Source organism: Gorilla gorilla, chromosome 2 (genome assembly GCF_029281585.2).
Source record: "Gorilla gorilla gorilla isolate KB3781 chromosome 2, NHGRI_mGorGor1-v2.1_pri, whole genome shotgun sequence".
NCBI lineage: Eukaryota > Metazoa > Chordata > Mammalia > Primates > Hominidae > Gorilla > Gorilla gorilla.
In genome coordinates, this window is record NC_086017.1 from 194285960 (window position 1) to 194305666 (window position 19707).

At 48.6% G+C, this 19707-nt stretch overlaps 1 protein-coding gene across 1 annotated transcript in view; it reads right to left on the reverse strand.

The window, feature by feature from the left end:
* Positions 1-69: 69 nt before the first annotated feature.
* Positions 70-19707, reverse strand: part of MCF2L2 (MCF.2 cell line derived transforming sequence-like 2) — a 251590-nt gene continuing 231952 nt past the window's right edge. Inside the window, exons 26-30 of the mRNA XM_004038073.5 lie at positions 19300-19333; positions 17062-17159; positions 4026-4114; positions 3532-3647; positions 70-3458 (exon numbers count right to left, since the gene is read on the reverse strand). Coding sequence (XP_004038121.4) covers positions 3335-3458; positions 3532-3647; positions 4026-4114; positions 17062-17159; positions 19300-19333 — 461 coding nt within the window. The 3' untranslated portion in view covers positions 70-3334. The remainder of the gene's footprint in view (positions 3459-3531; positions 3648-4025; positions 4115-17061; positions 17160-19299; positions 19334-19707) is intronic.

The following is a 19707-nucleotide window of genomic DNA, read 5'->3' on the forward strand; positions in this document are numbered from 1 at the left end:
CATTCTGATGGTCAAATGGAACAATGTGGGCTGAAGAATAATGCAGGTAGAAGAACCTAAGATTACAGATTCTTGATTTGGGAGGAACTTTATTTTATTGTGCAAACAGTCTACAAATTTGAAACACACTCTATCAAGAAAGACACTGTGTTGTTAGGAAAGGGCATAGGAGAGGCGGCCCCACAAAACAGCGTAAAGTTCTAAAGAATTTGAGAGGAATACTCTGCTGGACCCTGTACCAAGGGCATCTTTCTAAGAGTCTGTCCCTTAGGCTCTGCCCCTTTTTGGCCACGTTGTCAAAGGGCTTATTTATGAACAAAGTGAGACACATTATTTTTGTTTTCTTGAATTCTAAAGTGATTGTCTTGAGTCCCCTGGGGGAGACTCCTCGGAGGTGTGGCCCACTCTATTCCAGAAACAAACCAGGAGACTGAAGACTCATCCCAATCCCATATCCCATGAAAATGTGAAATCAAATCACCCCTGACAATTCCAAAACTAACGGAATCCTAACATAACTCTATGTAACTCTAAAGCTGAGTGTGCTGGTAATTAAGCTTCCAGTCCACCCTTCCCAGCTCTGGGGTGCAGGGCCACCACGGGCTCCTTCCTGTGTGCACCCCACCCCACCCCTACTGTCAGCATCCTGTCTCCACCCTGAGAGTGACAGCTGGTTCCAGTAGCGGGAGTTGGTTCCAGCTTGCCATTTTCCTAGCACTCCTATAACCAGCCTGATGATGCCCATTCAGAGACAGCAGCACGGGCTGGCCATGTCCCCTCTCCAGAATTCTGCGTCCAGCTCCTGGACCTTGAGCTCTGAGCCCTTGGGCCACGTGTACCATTGATAGTGCCTCCTCCTCAGAGGACTAACCCCCAGCCCTAGGGCCACCTTCATATTTCTGAGTTTTGATATTTTCAACCTCTTTTCTTTGTTGTATGAGTCCTTGGGCTGGGAGCTTGCAGTCAAAATCTTCATGATATCTTATTATCACTACTTTTTTTTAAATCTCTACTAGCTGGATAACAATTATTTATATTAAATTCTCTCTTGAAATAACTGATACAGTGTCTCTTGATTGAAACTTGACTAGTAGACTAAGAATTCTAACTCTAAATAATTCTGAGGGCCGGGTGCGGTGGCTCACACCTGTAATCCCAGCACTTTGGGAGGCCAACGCGAATGGATCACCTGAGGTCAGGAGTTGGAGACCAGCCTGGCAAACATGGCGAAACCCAGTCAGGAGATCCAGACCATCTTGGCTAACATGGTGAAACCTCATCTTTACTAAAAAAAAAAAAAAAAAAAAAAAATACAAAACAAAATTAGCCGGGCGTGGTGGCAGACGCCTGTAGTCCCAGCTATTCGGGAGGCTGAGACAGGAGAATGGCGTGAACCCGGGAGGTGGAGCTTGCAGTGAGCCGAGATTGCACCACTGCACTCCAGCCTGGATGACAGAGAGAGACTCCGTCTCAACAACAACAACAACAACAACAACAAATTAGCCGGGCATGGTGGCAGGTGCCTGTAATCCCAACTACTTGGGAGGCTGAGGTAGGAGAATTGCTTGAACCCGGGAGGCGGAGGTTGCAGTGAGCCAAGATTGCGGCACTTCACTCCAGCCTGGGTGACAAGAACAAAACTCCATCTCAAAAAAAAAAAAAAAGAAAAAAAAATCTGAAAATTAAATAAAGAACAGAAAAAAAATTTGAATGGCAAATACAAAGCTGAAAAGAAATAACAGAATAAATGACTCTGAAAATAGCTCAAAAACTAAATATCTCAAAAACTCTTTAAAAATTCAGAAAATATAACGTTCAAATATGAAGTAATGCTGAAAATGAAAAAACTAAAAACTTGAAAAAAGAACATAAAAATAAACAACTCAAATATAAAATAACTGAAAATAAATACCTGTGAACATAAGCAACTCGAAAACCAGATAACTAGGGGAAACCCTTCATTAAAACATTTCACTCTCAAAATAAATAACTTGACAGTAGTTCCTGAACTTCCAGTGAGTTTTTAATAGTCAAATAAGTTACTGTAAAAATAAATAACTCAAAAACTCCAATAAGATAAAGTGAAATAACTATGAAGGTAAATAACTCAGATAATAATTGTAAAGATAATTAAAAATAAATTCCGGCTGGGCACGGTGGCTCACGCCTGTAATCCCAGCACTTTGGGAGGCCGAGGCAGGGGGATCACGAGGTCAGGAGATCGACCATCCTGGCTAACACGGTGAAACCCCGTCTCTACTAAAAATACAAATAAAAAATTAGCCGGGCGTGGTGGCGGGCGCCTGTAGTCCCAGCTACTCAGGAGGCTGAGGCAGGAGAATGGCGTGAACCGGGGTGGCGGTTTGCAGTGAGCCGAGATCGCGCCACTGCACTCAAGCCTGGGCGATAGAGCGAGACTCTGTCTCAAAAAATAAATAAATAAATAAATAATTTCCAAGCAAATTAATTTGAACATCTATAACTCCTAAAACAAAACAACTACATATAAATAAATGAAAATGAACAACTAAATAACTTTGAAAATAAAGTAACTATAAACCAGTAAGTGAAACTATAAAATTAAATAACTAGAAAGCTACAAAGAAATGAAAATCAACTAATAAAACTAAAAATAAAATACAACCGAAACTAACAAAACTCATTTAAAAACTAATAAATCGATACATAAAATACCTCAGAAAGTAACTTGGAACGAACTCTCTCTACAACGAAGCAATCTTGGCACTAACACGAACACCCCATGAACGCTCGCAGGGATTCTGGGAGGCGGACCGGGAGCTCCCAGTCTGCGGCCCCCGCCGGGTTTGAGCGGCTCCGGCTCCTCCAAGGCTCGGGCTAAGCGGCTCTCAACCGATTCCCACCCCGCCCTGGAGAAATGTGGGCGTGTCTGCAGGCATCTTTGATTGTCACAATTTGGGGGTGGGGTGGAGGATGGGGTGGCGCATTCCTGGCACCTAGTGGGTAGAGGCCAGGGATGCTGCTAAACATCCTACCGTGGGAGCACAGAGAAGCCCACACAGCAAAGAATTGCCCGGCTCCGAACGTCGAAGTGCGCGGTTGAGAAGGCGTGGGCTGCGGGCTCTGCTCGCCTCTGCAGGCGCCTTAGAGCAGCTCCGAGGTCCCCCGTGCGGAGCTAGGCGCGCACCCAGGGCACCCCTCGGGCTCCTGGGAGGAGGCCCTGGTTGTCCCCTTTCTGCCGCCGCCGAGGCTCCGGCTGCTTTCTGCGTAGCTGGGCAGGGCCCGGGCCCCCACACCGCCTCTCCCGGGAATGCGGGCGCTCTGGAGCCGAGGAGCGGGGGCGTCCGCAGGGAGGTCAGCTCTCCTGGGCGGAGGTCCTCGGGCGCAGCGCCCTCGCCTGGAAACCAGCCGTCGCCCCCGCAGGAGCCAGCCGGCCCGTGGACGCCCCAGCGCGCTCCTCCTCGGTGCTGCGGGTCGCCCTGCAATTCCGAGAAGAAAGTCAGAGACGCCGTGGCCCAAAGAGGCGCTTAGTCTTTCCTCGCTCACACTCACGTTTCCTCCTCATCGCGTTCTTCTTTTTCTCCCTGGCTGCTTTCTCCCCTCTCCAGGAAAGCAGATTTGGAGGAACAGGTTTCGTGACTGTCGTCCGACTGGAAAAGGCCCGCGAGCTGGAAGGGAGGGGACGGGTGCACCCTCAGAGTTATTGCTGGAGGCTGTGGCCAGGCCGGGCAAGGTGGTGACTCCCGCTGGCAGGCTGAGGCCCACCCCAGCCCTCCCACCTGGGCCACGGGGCTCCCAGCAGGAGCCCCAGTTATGACCGGACACCAGCGCACCGCCAAGGAGACAGCCACGTGGGGACATGCCGGGCTAGCAGGGTCAGAGCCAGTTTGACGGTCTGGTGACCTCGGCTCCCTGGCTTAACCAGGTCCTTATGGGTGAGAATCCTGAGGAGGAGGAGAGGGATGGAGGCTAGGGACAGGAGGCAGGAGGAGCTGATGAATAGGAAGGAGGGAAGAAGATGAAAGAAACAAAAGGGAAGTAATTACACTCAGAGCGCTGCTCTCCTTTTCCATGTCTTCTGCACCTTCACAGTCTTCAAAGGTGTCCATGGAGCTAAACTCCCTGCTGGAGCAGCCTTAGGGAAAGAAAGGGAAGGATGGGGCCTCTGTGGGGTGGGAGGACACCCCCTCTGCCCATGGCAGGGTGTAGCAGGCAGTGCCTGTTGCAGGCACGGTCCTCCCCATCTCTAACTCCTGCTCTCCAAGGGCCTGCACTGCGCTGGGCTGTGAGGGGGTCTGTGATCTCCAGGCTGCTTTTCCAGCGCCGAGATGCCGTAATTCACCGAGAAGACGCGTCCACATGCTGTTCATGGCCCTACCTCCCCGTTCCTCCAAGAAAACAGTCATTGTTTTTTGTGTTTGCCAGTCTTCTAACCATGCCTCCTTCCCTTCCTCCTCCCCTGTCTCTTTCTCACCCTCCCCTCCTTGCCTCCTTTTCTCTCCCCTAATTAATGTCCATTTCCCATCTCCCTGGCAGCCTCTGCCAAGTGTCACTGCTCCCCATAAGGGAAAATCAGAGGAACAAGCAAGTGCATCCATCCTGCCTCTCTCTGCAGTGAACTGATTAATTAATCCATCAGTCTTGTCTATGGCGCACATGTTACATCCCTGGGGCGGTGTTGGACACTGTGGGGAACAGCAGCCACTGCCAAATACTGAACAACTGCCCTGTGCCTGGTGGTATGTTAGGCATTTGTCAAAGTTTAAGCCTCACAATCCTGTAAGGGTCTCAGCCCCCTTTACAGTTGGGGAAACAGACAGCAATGGTCACTTGGCCAAGTCCTCTTGGCCTGTGGCAGGGCAGCTGGCTTCTCTAGCACTCCTGCTCTTTACCCTCGCTCTGAGTGAGATGGAGTCTCTGCCCCACACGGCTCACAAGCCAGGGTAGGGAGCAGAGCATCTGCAGAAAGGTCCCAACACAGGACAGCCCCAGACTGAGGGTCAGCTGAGTAGTCTACGCGGCAGGAGCCGTGCTAGGAGAGTGTCTGCTCAGGCGAGAATTCAGGGAGGTTTGGGCAGGACTCGAGGGGCGGGCAGGACTTGAGGGGCCGACAGGACTGGAGAGGGAGGGCGTTCTGGGCAGAGGCATGGCCGGAGGGCGGTAGGCGGCAGTGGAGGGAGCTGCAGTTATCTGGGTGAGCAGGCAGCACAAGTGGCGTCTCCTGGGCTACTGCCCCAAGCCCCCAACAAGCCACGTTCTGGGCCCCAGGCCCTCCCCAGAGCAGATCAGTGGGGGCTGTGTGAGTAACATGGGGGCGGGGGGCAGCTGGGCAGCACCTCCCTGGAGGCCCCTCTGAAATCCTGCCTGACTCTGGCAGGCTCCGAGGGGGCTGGACACCCTCCTCTCAGGTTGAAGCAAGTCCTGGTTGAGTTCCTAGTCCCAGGAGGTGGGAGGGGCAAGGGGTGGAGGGCAGAGGAGAAACTGCCTCAGGGATGTGCCCCCTGCCTTCATCCTCCAGACGGGACTTGGGAGCATCTAAGGAAACCCAAGACTCCTCTTTAGAGAAGTCATCCAGCCCTGGGGTCCCCTTATGCCAGGAGCAAGCAGTGAGAATGGAAGAATGATTGTCTTGCTGAAAGTTCTGTGATGGAGGGATAGAGGGACAGAGGGAGCCATGCCCTTGACCATCCCCTGCATGAATAGGAAGGGCTGTGTCTCCAGGGTCCATGGCCTCTGTGCCCCGGATGATGCCAGGGCTGCTAGGGACCACAGGGCCACCCACTGGGAGGCTGGGGGTTGGCCTGGCTCAGGAGCCTTCGTCAGCCATAGGCAGCCACAGCCTGGGGTGGGCAGGGCTGGGAGGCGACACAGGAACTGAAAAACCTGACAAGCTCTAGCCCCTCCGCAGGGTAAGTGGTACCTCCAGGTAAAATGATTAGTTGGTTCCAGCCCCTCTGCAGGGTAAGTGGCACCTGGGGTAAAATGACTGCCTGGAGCTGGCAGCTGCTTTCCCTGCTCTCGCGGGCCCTGCAGGGAAGCGGGGAAGGGAAGGGGGCACAGCGCTGGGCACAGAGGGGCTCTCAGACCCTGGACTCAACTGTTTCAGGGTCATCTGAAACAGTCAACTGTTTCCTCTAGCCCATTCCCTGCCTCCAGGCGAGGATTTGCCTGAACGTGGAAAGAGGAAGGATCCTCCCAGTGCCGTCAACCCCAGGTTCCACCTCCCTGTGGGGGACTGTCAGCACAGGCCCTGACAACGCAGAGAAAGACACAGGACCCACCTGGGCCAGTGACAGCAGGAGCTCCGGGTGCCACAGGTGAGGGTGGGGATGCCTGGAGCACCACGGGTGGCCTGGTTTAGTCTAGAGCCAGGTTTTCCATACACCTTAGAGTGCAACCTCAGGGAGATGCAAATTTTACCCCCTAACACAGCATACACGCAGAAATACATTTATACAATTCAAACACAAGCGGACGGAACAATATTTACCCTTGGAGTGTGTGAAGTCCTCATCTGTCCCACCTCATCCTATCGTGCTTTGTTCTATCCTAGGAGACAAAGCAGGAGGGGTGCTGCGGAGGTGGGGGAGTCTCATCCAGGCCCTTGGGCGACACGTCTCTCCTGAGACAAACTGCAGCTGCTCTGGGTGTGCCCTCGCCTGTCTCCCCCCAGGCCCCAGGTTCCTGCCAGCAGAGACAGTAACCTATTCACCAGGTATCCCCCAGGGCTCCTGGAAGAAACTCAGAATTCTCAGAACCAGAAAACCTTAGAGAGCATCCTGCAGGCAAAGCCCCTGGTTCTCTGCGGAGGAAAGTGCGGCTCACAGGGTGCCCCGCCAGGGATGGTAATTGACCACCAGGCTGTGTGCCTTGTGGGGACTGGCTGAAGGCCCTGTGGGAGCTGAGTCAGGGCCAGGACCGGGGTGTCCTGACTCCTAGAGATCATGTTCCCTTCCTCACCCAGGCCTTCCAGTCCCAGCCCTGGGCTTTTATTTATTTATTTTGGAGACAGAGTCTGGCTTGTCACCCAGGTTGGAGTGCAGTTGTGTGATCACGGCTCACTGCAGCCTTGACTTCCTGGGTTGAACTGATCCTCCCACATCAGCCTCCTGAGTAGCTGGGACCACAGGCACATGCCACCACACCCAGCTAATTTTTGTATTTTTTGGTAGAGATGGGGTTTTACCATGTTGGCCAGGCTGGTCTTGAACTCCTGAGCTCAGCTGATCTGCCCACCTCGGCCTCCCACAGTGCTGGGATTACAGGTGTGAGCCATCGTGCCCAGCTCCTGGGCTGACTTTTGCTGTCTTACATCATCTGCATATTTAATCCCCTGCTGGATTCACTGGTCATGGGCTCTGAGGCCCTAGGAGTCTTAGGCACTAAGGAGCTGGCAGCACTGAGGGGACCCCAAAATCTCAGACTCAGGATCTGGCCAGTCACAGGCATGTGAGGGAACAACTGAGAGGCCCATTGCCCCATGGCAGGAGAAGGTGCTCTGGAGTCAGTCAGACCCGAGGGCAGTCAGACCTGATTCTCACTCTGTCACTCACTAGCTGTGTGATCTTGGATACATCACTTAACCTCTTGAGCATCAGCTTCCTTATCTCTAAAATGGAGATAATAACATCGATTTTGCAGTCTTGGTATGAGGATTAGCAAATCTTCTGATAAAGAAAAATGCCTGGTATATCATAGGAATTCAACAAATAGTACCTGTTATGATTATTGTGCGTAGCAATTACAATAATACTAAAGAGAGGGTCTCAAAACAGCTCTGGGCACTCCAGGTGTGCTATTATTACTTACATTTCGGGGAGGTTTGTCTGCCATTGTCTCATCCTCATAAACACTCAGGGAAAGAAACATATTATAAGGATAATAAATGGCTTTAAAAAGAAACAGAGCAAACACACACACACACACACACACACACACACCCGTCAGAAAAACCATGCCAAACACGCAGGTTCTTGACAAATATTCAATCTGATTATAGCAAAACTGTTTTGTTTTGTTTTGTTTTTTTGTTTGTTTGTTTTTGAGACAGGGGTCTCGCTCTGTTGCCCAGGCTGGAGTGCAGTGGTGTGATCTTGGCTCACTGCAACCTCCGTCTCCCGGGTTCAAGCAATTCTCCTGTCTCAGCCTCCTGAGTAGCTGGGACTACAGGCACATGCCACTATGCCTGGCTAATTTTTGTATTTTTAGTAGAGACAGGGTTTCACCATATTGGTCAGGCTGGTCTCGAACTCTTGATCTCAGGTGATCCACCTGCCTCAGCCTCCCAAAGTGTGAGATTACAGGCGTGAGCCACCATGCCCAGCTGATTATAGCAAAATTCTAAGTGATAGTTGTATTCTTGGAAAATGAATGGAACGACTTTTGTCCCAGCCAAGATCTAGTGGTGTGTTGGGGCAGATACACCCTGAGTCTCTGGGGCACTCTCAGTCTATGTATCAGATAAGCATAAAGAGTATTGGTGGAGAAGGACAAGAATGGGAAAGATGGGCGATGAGAATTCCTGCAGATAAGGACCGGTGAGAGTATTCTCTTTCGAAACCCTTAGTCGACAATCTTTCTGGTGCACATCGGATAAGCTGAATGGTTTAGGAAATCTAGTGTTCACATTTAGTGCTTAGAATTCTGAGCTTTTTTATTTTGCTTAAACAAATGGAATGAAATTTATTAACAAGTGAACCTAGTAATGAGCTGAAATTATTCTCACCAGCATACATATTTTTGGTAAATTATAGACTTTGAAGACAAAATCATGGTGTTTCCCTTACTGTCCAGTGGATGGCACAAAGAGACCATTGTAGATCCTGCTGGTTCAGCGGTAGCTCTCATTCCATAGATATTAAATGGGCAAATTCTATTTTTATTGTCTTTCAAACTAGATTTTTCTCAACGCACAACTTTTTTTTTCTTTTTCTTTTTCTTTTCTTTTTTTTTTTTTTTTGAGACGGAGTCTCGCTCTATTGCCAGGCTGGAGTGCAGTGGCACGATCTCGGCTCACTGCAACCTCCGCCTCCCGGGTTCAAGTGATTCTCCTGCCTCAGCCTCCTGAGTAGCTGGGGACTACAGGCGCGTGCCACCATGCCCAGCTAATTTTTTTGTAATATAAGTAGAGACAGGGTTTCACCATGTTGGCCAGGATGGTCTCGATCTCCTGACCACACGATCCGCCCATCTTGGCCTCCCAAAGTGCTGGGATTACAGGCGTGAGGCACCGCGCTTGGCCAATTATGCACAACTTTTTAAGGACCATCTCTATCACATGAACTAAAGGATATCATTTTCACTTGGGGGTGGGAGGTGATGAGCTGCTTAAAAGCAATGCCTAACCCCCCTGGGCTTTCCTTCCTTTCACTTGGAAGAACCAGGGGGTAACTAACTGCTAACAATTCCATGCTTTCAGAGATCTAGGCGCTAGCCTAAGGGCTTCATCTCATTTAATCCTCATGGCAAGACTGTACAGTATTATCTCCATTTTGTAATATGAATGATAAAAAGAACTTAAGCACAGACAGGCTATAGAATCCATCCAAAGAGATGGAGCTGCACTTGAGGCTGGGTCTTTGAGACCTGAGTTTGAGCCCTTCATCATTGTGTTGTGTGTGCTGCTAACCAATTTCCCCTCTCTGTCTTCTAGGATTTAATACATGGGGTCACATTCTGTCTGATCCATCCCAGTAGCTCTCCAGAGCTCCCAACAGGAGAGAGTTCCAAAATGTTTCCAGGGGTACTAGGCCCGGTTACAATATTTTGCTTGGTGGCCCAGAGTATAAACGTGGATATCTTAGGCTGGTCTATAGCTGAAACGTCTATTTCATTTGCAAGCCTATCTTTGGCCAAGAGGAAGTGAATCATTCTTGAGAATATCTAATTAATTGCTTTCAGATTCCACATGTTGACATTCTCAGGGCACATTTTTTTTTTTTTCCTGTGCATTTCTGTTGTCAAAGTCCCTGCCAGCTCCTAAGGCAGTCTGAGCTGGCTGTCTTAGACTTTCAGAGCTGCTGGAAGCTTGGGGGAGGGAGGGGCGGTGGGTCATAGAAACTTTATAACCTAGCTTTACCTCCCAGCTCAGCCACCAGCTGCCCTCAAATGTTCTGGATTGGAATAAGCCCAAAGATGAGTGGCAGGAGGGAAGGGCAAGCCAATACGTCTAGTTTGGTTCAGTCAAAGCCTTGCCCATTTCATCAGAATTTTAATGGAAAATTTCCAATAAGATTAAAATATAAGGTCACCCCAATTTTAGTATGGCTCCATTTAAAAAAAAAATCATGCATATCTTTGTTTTGCAATGGGGCCTTACTCTTGCCCAGGAGAGGTGCGGTGGTACAATCATGGCTTACGGCAGCCTCAACCTCCTGAGCTCAAGCAATCCTTTCACCTTGGCTTGCCAAATAGCTAGGATTACAGACACCCACCACCATGCCCAGCTAATTTTTTAAAAAAATTTTTTGTAGGTCCAGTGCAGTGGCTCATGCCTGTAAATCTCAGCACTTTAGGAGGCCGAGGCAAGCGGATCACCTGAGGTCAGGAGTTTGAGACCAGCCTGGCCACAATGGTGAAACTGCCGTCTCTACTAAAAACGCAAAAATTAGCGAGGTGTGGTGGTGGGCACCTGTAATCCCAGCTACTCGGGAGACTGAAGCAGGAGAATCAATTGAACCTGGGAGGTGGAGGTTGCAGTGAGCCAAGGTCGTGCCATTGCACTCCAGCCTGGGCAACAAGAGTGAAACTCCATCTCAAAAGTTTCTGTAGAGATGGGGTCTTGCGATATTGCCCAGGCTGGTCTCAAACTCCTGGATATCAAGTGATCATCCTGCTTTGGCTTCCCAAAGTGTTGGGATTACAGGCATGAGCCACCACAACTGACCAAATCATGCATTTCTATAGACAACGTCTGCAAGAAGATATTAATGGTGATTATATCTGGTTATGTTGGATTTGTATTTTTATTTGTACTTTCCTGTATTTTCTAAATTTCTGACATTCTACATGTGTATTCCTTTAATAATCAGAAAAGGAAACTTAAAATAGTTAAAAGCAATTGGTCAGATATGTAAAATAACCCACCATCTCTCCAGAGAGGGCTGTTTGCTAGAACTTATTTTCTTCATTGAAATACTAGAGTGCCCCAATAAGTTTGAATAACACACAAAAAAAATGATAATGAAAGTAACTAAATTATCTAGGCCCAAAAGGAAATGCCACAAAAATTGGCAAAGAAACAACCATGACGTGCTATACTGGATAGCTCCTAGGCCCCCTCGGAGACCCTGAGGTACCCGACGAGGGACCTATAGTAAGGCTAGCAGACAGGTTCTTCCTCTGTTAGCTCTGAGGTACAACAGTTATTCTCATTTTTATGTCTTTCACATGGCCAGGACTTTGCAAATCAGGGGCAAAGTGAATTCAGAATTAAAAATTTTCAGCACCATCCAAGTCAGTAAAACAGTCTTAGCTTATAACCTTTATTTTTTTTAATTATTTTTTTATTTTTTTATTTTTGGATGGAGTCTTGCTCTGTTTCCAGGCTGGAGTGCAGTGGCATCATCTCGGCTCACTGCAACCTCCGCTTCCTGAGTCCAAGTGATTCTCCTGCCTCAGCCTCCCGAGTAGCTGGGACGACAGGCACGCGCCACCACGCCCAGCCAATTTTTGTATTTTTAGTAGAGACGGGGTTTCACCATGTTGGCCAAGATGGTCTCAATCTCTTGACCTCCTGATCCTCCCGCCTCGGCCTCCCAAAGTGCTGTGATTACAGGCGTGAGCCACCGCACCCAGCCCTTTATTTTTACTGTAAGCTGCCAGAGAGAGGCTGGTTAACCAACAGCACTCAAAACAGCACACCCACCTGTCTGCTGACTGTCCCATCTGGAAATTGTGTAGGTCCTTACTGAATCTTACCTTCTTCCCTTCCCCTACCCAGACCCCATCCCAGCTGGCACGTGGAATCCTTTCCCTTTCTCCTCATGTCAACAGACCAGCAGGCAAAGAGAGCAGTTACCATAGTGGAAGGAGAAACGAGTCCTAGTCGTGGTGAGGAGGTAGGGCTGCTGTTTAACAGAGGCCGAGAGGGACATGTCTGATGCTCAGGTGATCCACTAGGACATCTCGCAATACTCCCATGCCCAGCTGTAACTATGATGGCCAAGTCCAAGAACCATAGCCTGATAAGAGTCTAGGACCCCCACTATACATGCCACCAGTAGAAGTGCCTGATGGGGAGAGGGATGTCTAGAATGAGTAGGAGGGAATGATGACAAAGCACAGCCAAGGACCAACTGCAGCAGCAGGTGGCAGCCACAGATTGAGTTAAGTAGGATTCTTGCTGTGTTCCCTAGTGGAAGCATCTCCCTTGTCGAGACCCACTGAGGTTAAAGTTGGAGACGTGGGGAGAAAACAATGTCCCCGTGTTCATCACTAGAGTCATGATGGGCAAGGTCACAACTCATTTGACTTCTTGGCTCCCAGATTCATATACTCTGCCTCTTGGGGGCACTTCACCATAATACAGCCATTGGTTCAGTTGTATGCTGCATCCTGAGGGACAGCACTCCATCCCCGCAGTGCCATGTCCAAACTGCTGCCCCACCTCACTCTCAAGAGGCTGTCCCACTACTCTGTCAGGCACCAGCTTCTGAATGCAGTGGTAAGACTCTGTCCTGTGATCACGTCTATGGCTGATTCTCTTTTGCCATACTGAGTCCCCTGATCAAAGCAGTGTTATACAGTCTGGCGCACTGGCTCATGCCTGTGATCCCAGCACTCTGGGAGGCAGAGGGGGATGGATCACTAGAGGTCAGGAGTTCAAGACCAGCCTGGTCAACATGGTGAAACCCTGTCTCCTCTACTAAAAATTCAAAAATTAGCTGGGTGTGGCATGAGCCTGTAATCCCAGCTACTCAGAAGGCTGAGGCAGGAGAATCACTTTCACCCAGGAGGTGGAGGTTGCAGTGATCCCTGATGGTGCCGTTGCACTCCAGCCTGAGCGACAAGAGTGAAACTCTATCTCAAAAAAAAAAAAAAAAAAAAAAAAGCAACGCTTATGATTGATCACACACTGTACTTTCTAACCTGAAGGGGTCTGGTAAAATCAACTTGTCTTCTCAAGGGACAGTACCAAACTGGGGGCTCAGCACTGCCCTCTGCTGGCACGTCGGACATTTAAAAGTGGTAGCAGCTAGAGCAGTCTTGAAGACATGGGGCCCTCACTGCTGGGGCTGAGCACTGCTGGGTTCAATTCTGCTACCAAGGCTTCTCCATTTCCGAGCCTGTGGTGCAGGCACTGGGGTGCCTAAGAGGAAGTGGACTAACTGGACTTCTGCTATGCACCTTCTTTAGTGGGCATTAAAGCACAGTTCAAAGACTCTCACATTTTGAGTTAACCCCCACAGGCCTGTGTGCCCCTTCTCCAGTCAGGTCATGTTGTCATTTGATCCTAGTTATTATTCTGAAAGGGTTCAGGAAGGGAGGTGGGGACAGATCTTGAAAAGGGCAAACATTGCCTTGTATGCCTCATCTGAGGCTTCCGCATAGTCTTAGGGGACTGGGAACAGTCTTAAGTGAATCTCACCTTCTTCCCTTCCCCCAGCCAGGCCCTAGCCCTACTGGCATGAGGAATCCTATCTCTTTGTCCTCATGCCAGGAGACCAGCAGGCAAAGAGAGCAGTTACCATACTGGAAGGAGAAATGGGTCGTGGTCATCAGAAGGAGGTACTCCTCAAGGGACAGCACCTGAGGGAGACACTTCCACTAGGGAACACAGCAAGAATCCTACTTAACTAAATCTACGGCTGCCGCCTGCTGCTACAGTTGGCTGTACTTTGTAGTACAAGGCGGAGTAGGCCACTGCTGCCAGCCCAGGAGGTCAAGGGCATTTACCCAGACATCCTCATTCCCAGTTTTTGGTTCCCTTATCTTCCCTCTAAGGATCTAACTTTTCTTGCTCATCTACTGGCACTAGGAGTCCAAAATGACCAGATGGCAGACTCGCCTAGGCTGAGAATTCTTCCTTCTCTTAAATTCTGCCACTTTTACCAGCCCAGTCTGCCTCTGCTGTAGGAGATGAAAGGCTAAATGTTGGCAGGGAGGCCCCGATTCTGATCCTGTGTTTTAAATTGATAATTAGTCTGACCCTGTTACTTTCTCTCTTCAGTGCATCAACGGGAGGCTCTTAGCAAAAGCCTCCCAACTCTACCTTCCTGATAGATAATATTTTCCTCAAAGCTCTCAAATGCTAGAGACATTGCACCAGCTGGCATGTCCCCATCCACCTGTATCTGATCCCAGGTCACCACAGGTGAAGGTCTGAGCAATTGAACTGCTACAGCAGGCCAGGTACCAGGACTCTCAACACTCCACTTAACACCAATAATGAGGTCCTCGTGGTCATTTGGCCTGCAGTGAGCCAACACCAGAATCCCATCCATTCTGGGACCTCTCCTGCTACTAACGGTCTTTAGTCAGGTTCCCCAGAAGCAGACTATGCAAATGTGTTATTGACAAATGGCTTTCAGTTGAAACCTGGAAGACAGTGAGGGCCGAAGCTAGGGCAGGGAAGAAGCCAGGCACAGACGTGGGCTTAGCAGAAGTCTAGCATCAGCCTGATCCCCTGGGCAGTACTGGAGCATGGATGGCACCACAGGTTACCATCTTGAGACAGAAGGACTGGCTTCTGTACCTTGAATCAGTAAGCCATTGGTGGGCCATAAGCCACCCTTAGGGGAGGACATAACCTCACAGGCATTTCCTGGCTGGACGACCCTGGGCAGCTGAGGGCAACTGTCTGAAGGGCACAACGGTGAGCCATTGTCAGCTAACCTCACAGCAGCAGAGACATGGGGCCAACAGCCTATAAAGAGGGTCTGGGCAGGCTGTCAATACTCTCTACTGTAATACTGTATATGTGGTTTATTTTAAAAACTTTTTAAGAAGGCTTTATTTTATTTTGTTTATTTTTTTGAGAAGGAGTTTCGCCCTTGTTGCCCAGGCTGGAGTGCAATGGCGCGATCTTGACTCACCACAATCTCTGCCTCCTGGGTTCAAGCAATTCTCCTGCCTCAGCCTCCCGAGTAGCTGGGATTACAGGTGTGTACCACCATGCCCGGCTAATTTTTTGTATTTTTAGTTTCATCATGTTGGCCTGGCTAGTCTTCAACTCCTGACATCAGGTGATCCGCCCACCTCAGCCTCCCAAAGTGCTGGGATTACAGGCGTGAGCCACCGCACCCGGCTGACTTTATTTTTTTAGAGCAGTTTTAGGTTCACAGAAAAACTGAGAGGAATGTACAAAGATTTCCCACATATCCCCTGTGCTCACACATGCATGGCCTCCCCGACTATCACCACCCCCCACCAGAGAGGCACATTTGTTACAATGGATGAACGTATACACTGAATATATCATATTCACCCAAAGTCTGTAGCTCACATCATGGTTCACTCTGGCTGTTGTACATTCCTTGGATTTGGACACATTTATAATGACAGGTACAGTAGTCCCCCTTTATCCTCAGGGGCTACTTCCAAGATCCCCAGTGGATGCCCGAAACCACAGAGAGTGCCGAACTTGACTGCCATCAGTGGGAGTATGTTTCTATTCGCCTTCCACCACCACCGGTTTAACGCCTTTTTCATCTTAGTGCTGCTGCCGTAACTTTGGCAGTTTGAGATGCGACAGCAAAATGAGTACAAATTTCTTTCTCCTTCTTCACAATGTCATGGACAGATGATTCCTTCTTACCATAGATCTTAGCAACCTCGGTGTGTGATTTTTTTTCTTTCTTGTTAAATCAACTTTCACCTTTTTACTTAAAGGAAGCATTTGACGGCTTCTCTTTGGCATATCTGAATTTCCAGCATCACGACTGTGCTTTGGGGCCACTGTTTATTTATTTATTTATTTATTTATTTTATTTATTTTTTTGAGACGGAGTCTCGCTTTGTCGCCCAGGCTGGAGTGCAGTGGCGCGATCTCGGCTCACTGCAAGCTCCGCCTCCCAGGTTGACGCCATTCTCCTGCCTCAGCCTCCCAAGTAGCTGGGACTACAGGCGCCCACCACCACGCCCGGCTAATATATATATATATTTTTTGTATTTTTAGTAGAGATGGGGTTTCACCGTGTTAGCCAGGGTGATCTCAATCTCCTGACCTCGTGATCCGCCTGCCTCAGCCTCCCAAAGTGGCGGGATTACAGGCGTGAGTCTTTTATTTATTTATTTATTTTTTCAGACAGAGTCTCACTCTGTCGGCCAGGCTGGAGTGCAGTGGCACCATCTCACTCACTGCAACCTCTGCCTCCCAGGTTCAAGCAATTCTCTGCCTCAAACTCCGGAGTAGCTAGAATTACAGGTGCACACCACCACGCCCGGCTAATTTTTGTATTTTTAGTAGAGACAAGGTTTCACCATCTTGGCCAGGCTGGTCTTGAACTCCTGACCTCAGGTGATCCACCCGCCTCGGCCTCCCAAAGTGCTGGGATTATAGGCGTGAGCCACCGTGCTTGGCCTTGGGGCCATTATTAAGTAAAATAAGAGTCACTTGAACACAAACACTGTGATCCTAACAGTCGATTTAATCACCAAGACGGCTATAAGTGACTAAGGCTGGTGGGGTGGGGAGCACAGACAGCAGGGACACCCTGGACAAGGGGATAATTTGTGTCCCAAGCAAGACACAGCGGAAGGCGCCAGATTTCACTGCACTACTCAGAATGGCATATCATTTAAAACTCATCGATTGTTTATTTCTGTAATTTTTCCATTTGATATTTGGACAGCAGTTGACTAAGAGTAACTAAAACCTGGAAAGTGAAACAGTGGATAAGGGGGTGCTCCTGTACTTCTCAATGTGAGACATTTGCCCTCATGTTAATTCTGCCCCATTAGTTCTACACAAATGAATAGCAGGAAATTGATTTTAAACCACATGGTGGTAAAATGCTTTCTTTTTTCTCCCTCATTTAACTAAAGAAGGGCTGGGCCCTAGGTGATGCCTTCCTTAGCATCTAAGCAGCCGGCATCACCCCACTGCTTCTGTGCTCCACTCTCCCATGGGACCCTCCCTACCTTTAATCCCTCCTGTGCTGGAGGCTGGGTCTTCCTTGCTAGTGGTAGCTCTTTCCATATTTTTAATCCATGGTCCGCATCCTGCTCCATTGCCTTTGCTTTAGAGAAATAAACATGAATATTGAGTCACTGGAAGGAATGACACACGCATCCCTCCCCCACCAGTTGGAGTAATGCTGGCCCACCTAGTGTATCTCTGGTCTAGGTCTCGAGGACCTGCTGCTCCTCCCTCACCTGTAGTTGAAGACCTGCCTCAGCTAAGTAGGTGATACGCAGTAAGGAAATGTCCAAAGGACACTTCTTGTTGGATTACACAGCAAACATCTAATTGGCTGCAAATCTTTTTTTCTTTTTCTTTCTTTTTTTTTTTTTTGAGACAGAGTCTTGCTCTGTTGCCCAGGCTGGAGTGCAGTGGCGCAATCTTGGCTCACTGCAAGCTCTGCCACCCGGGTTGACGCCATTCTCCTGCCTCAGCCTGTAGCCTGCCTCAGCATGTAGCTGGGACTACATGCGTGTGCCACCACACGCAGCTAATTTTTATATTTTTAGTAGAGACGAGGTTTCACCATGTTGGCCAGGATGGTCTTGATCTCTTGACCTTGTGATCTGCCCGCCTTGGCCTCCCAAAGTGCTGGGATTACATGGCTACAAATCTTAAATGGGGGGAGAGATGAGGAGGAATAATCCCCTTTGTCTTCTCAAAAATGTTTTCACTGGCTCACTACAGCTCCCTCCTTCCTCTTTACTGACCCAAAATGCCAACTATTATAGTAACTCTTTTGGGTTAGACGAATCCAGTGAATAAACACCTACTAAGCATTGGAGGTCCAAGAGGAATAAGATGTGCCTGAGCTAAACCTCATCACCCCCGGCCTTGCTTGCAGAGTGGTTTGCTGGCCTCATCTGATTATTCAATGAGTGCTTTCATTTGTTTATTCACTAAATATTTACTGAGCACCTACAAAAGTGCCTGGCCCTGGTAGATGAGGCCTGAGGGAAGCTAAAACTAATAAGACAACCTCCATGTCCTAGAGGAATTCATGGTCTCATAGGGAGAAAATGTAAACACATCATAAAATTATAGCATATTAAATGCTGCAATAGAGTACTCCGTAAGAGTGTGGGGGCAGAGAGGAGGGGGAGAAACAGCTGCTTGCTAGAGCCCTCACCTTTTCCACTTCTCTCATCTTTCTGGGTTAGGGTCTAGCGGGGGTTCCATGAGGATCAGGCTAAATGAGCTTAGAAAAACTAAGCAGACTCCTGTATCAGAACTGGATCGCAGTAGACAGGCGTTTTCAACAAACATATATTGAGTATCCCTGAGTGCTTTGGACGGGAAGAGGAATTATAGACAAAGATTGTAAGTCGTAGTAATAGATGAAGCAAGGAGCACCAGTGAGGACTTAACCCTGAAAGAAGTGTGAGCACATCTTCCTCCCAGACAAGGGGGAATAAAGAAAGGAAGATGATCAGGAGAGTTCTGAGTGGAACTCAGAAGCCAGAGGGGAAGCCAGAGGAGGTAACATCAGAGGGCGCGTTTGCCCACTCGGTAAAGTAGGAGGCAGGGCAGCCTTGTGAAAATAGGAATGGAATAGAAAGCTCAAGAAAACAGCCAAAAGCAAGGGCAATTAGGGGAGGTTTCGAACTGGCAGATCTACCTCAACTGGCAATACAGCAAGCATGCACCAGAAAAGATATCCTAGCTAGCAGTGGGGTTGGGAACTGATTTAATATCCTAGGCTAGCAGTGGGGTTGGGAACTGATTTATTATTTAATTTTTTATATTTATTCATGTATTTATGCACTTATTTATTTTTGAGATATGCTCTCGCTCTGTCACAGAGGCTAGAGTGCAGTGATGTGATCTAGGCTCACTGCAGCTTTGACCTCCTGGGCTCAAGTGATCCTCCCACCTCAGCCTCCTGAGTAGCTGGGACTACAAGCACGCCACCACCTAGGCTAATTTTTGTATTTTTTTTGTTAGAGACAGGGTTTCACCATGTTGCCCAGGCTGGTCTCAAACTCCTGGGCTCAAGCGATCCATCTGCCTTGGCCTCCCAAAGTGCTGAGATTACAGGCGTGAGCCACTGCGCCCAGCCAATATTTTTTAAAAATTGGAAATCCCTTGTAATAAGCCAAGTGTTGGGGGAAGAAAAGCAATAAAAGCAATGACATGGACTCAATATGAAACACCCGAAGCACTTGACATGTCTTTAAAATAAAAAAATCAGTACTCACCTCGTGCTCATTTCAAACTGTGGATTTCCTTGGTCTAAAATTTTAAAAAACAAAAAACAGCACTCTCAAATTTAAGCTAATTTGAATTGATTTTACATAGTGATTTTTAAATACACATATATGCATAAAGAGAATACTATAAAAATATATAAAGGTGTGTAGGTCTTGATCATATTTTCCCAGGAATTCAGAAAACGCTGCTACAGTCCCTGGGCTCACGTGGTCCTGGCATCCTCCCCCACGTCTCTACCCCATCCTGCTGAGTTTCCGGCATGCATTGGTTCTGGGTCTGTCCAAGTTTCTACAGTTAGCTCCATTATTACTGAATTAAGGAATAAACAGTGCTCAAATGCTCATTTTTTCCATGTGAGCCCAAATTATGTGACTTGATGAGGGAAAAAAAATCAT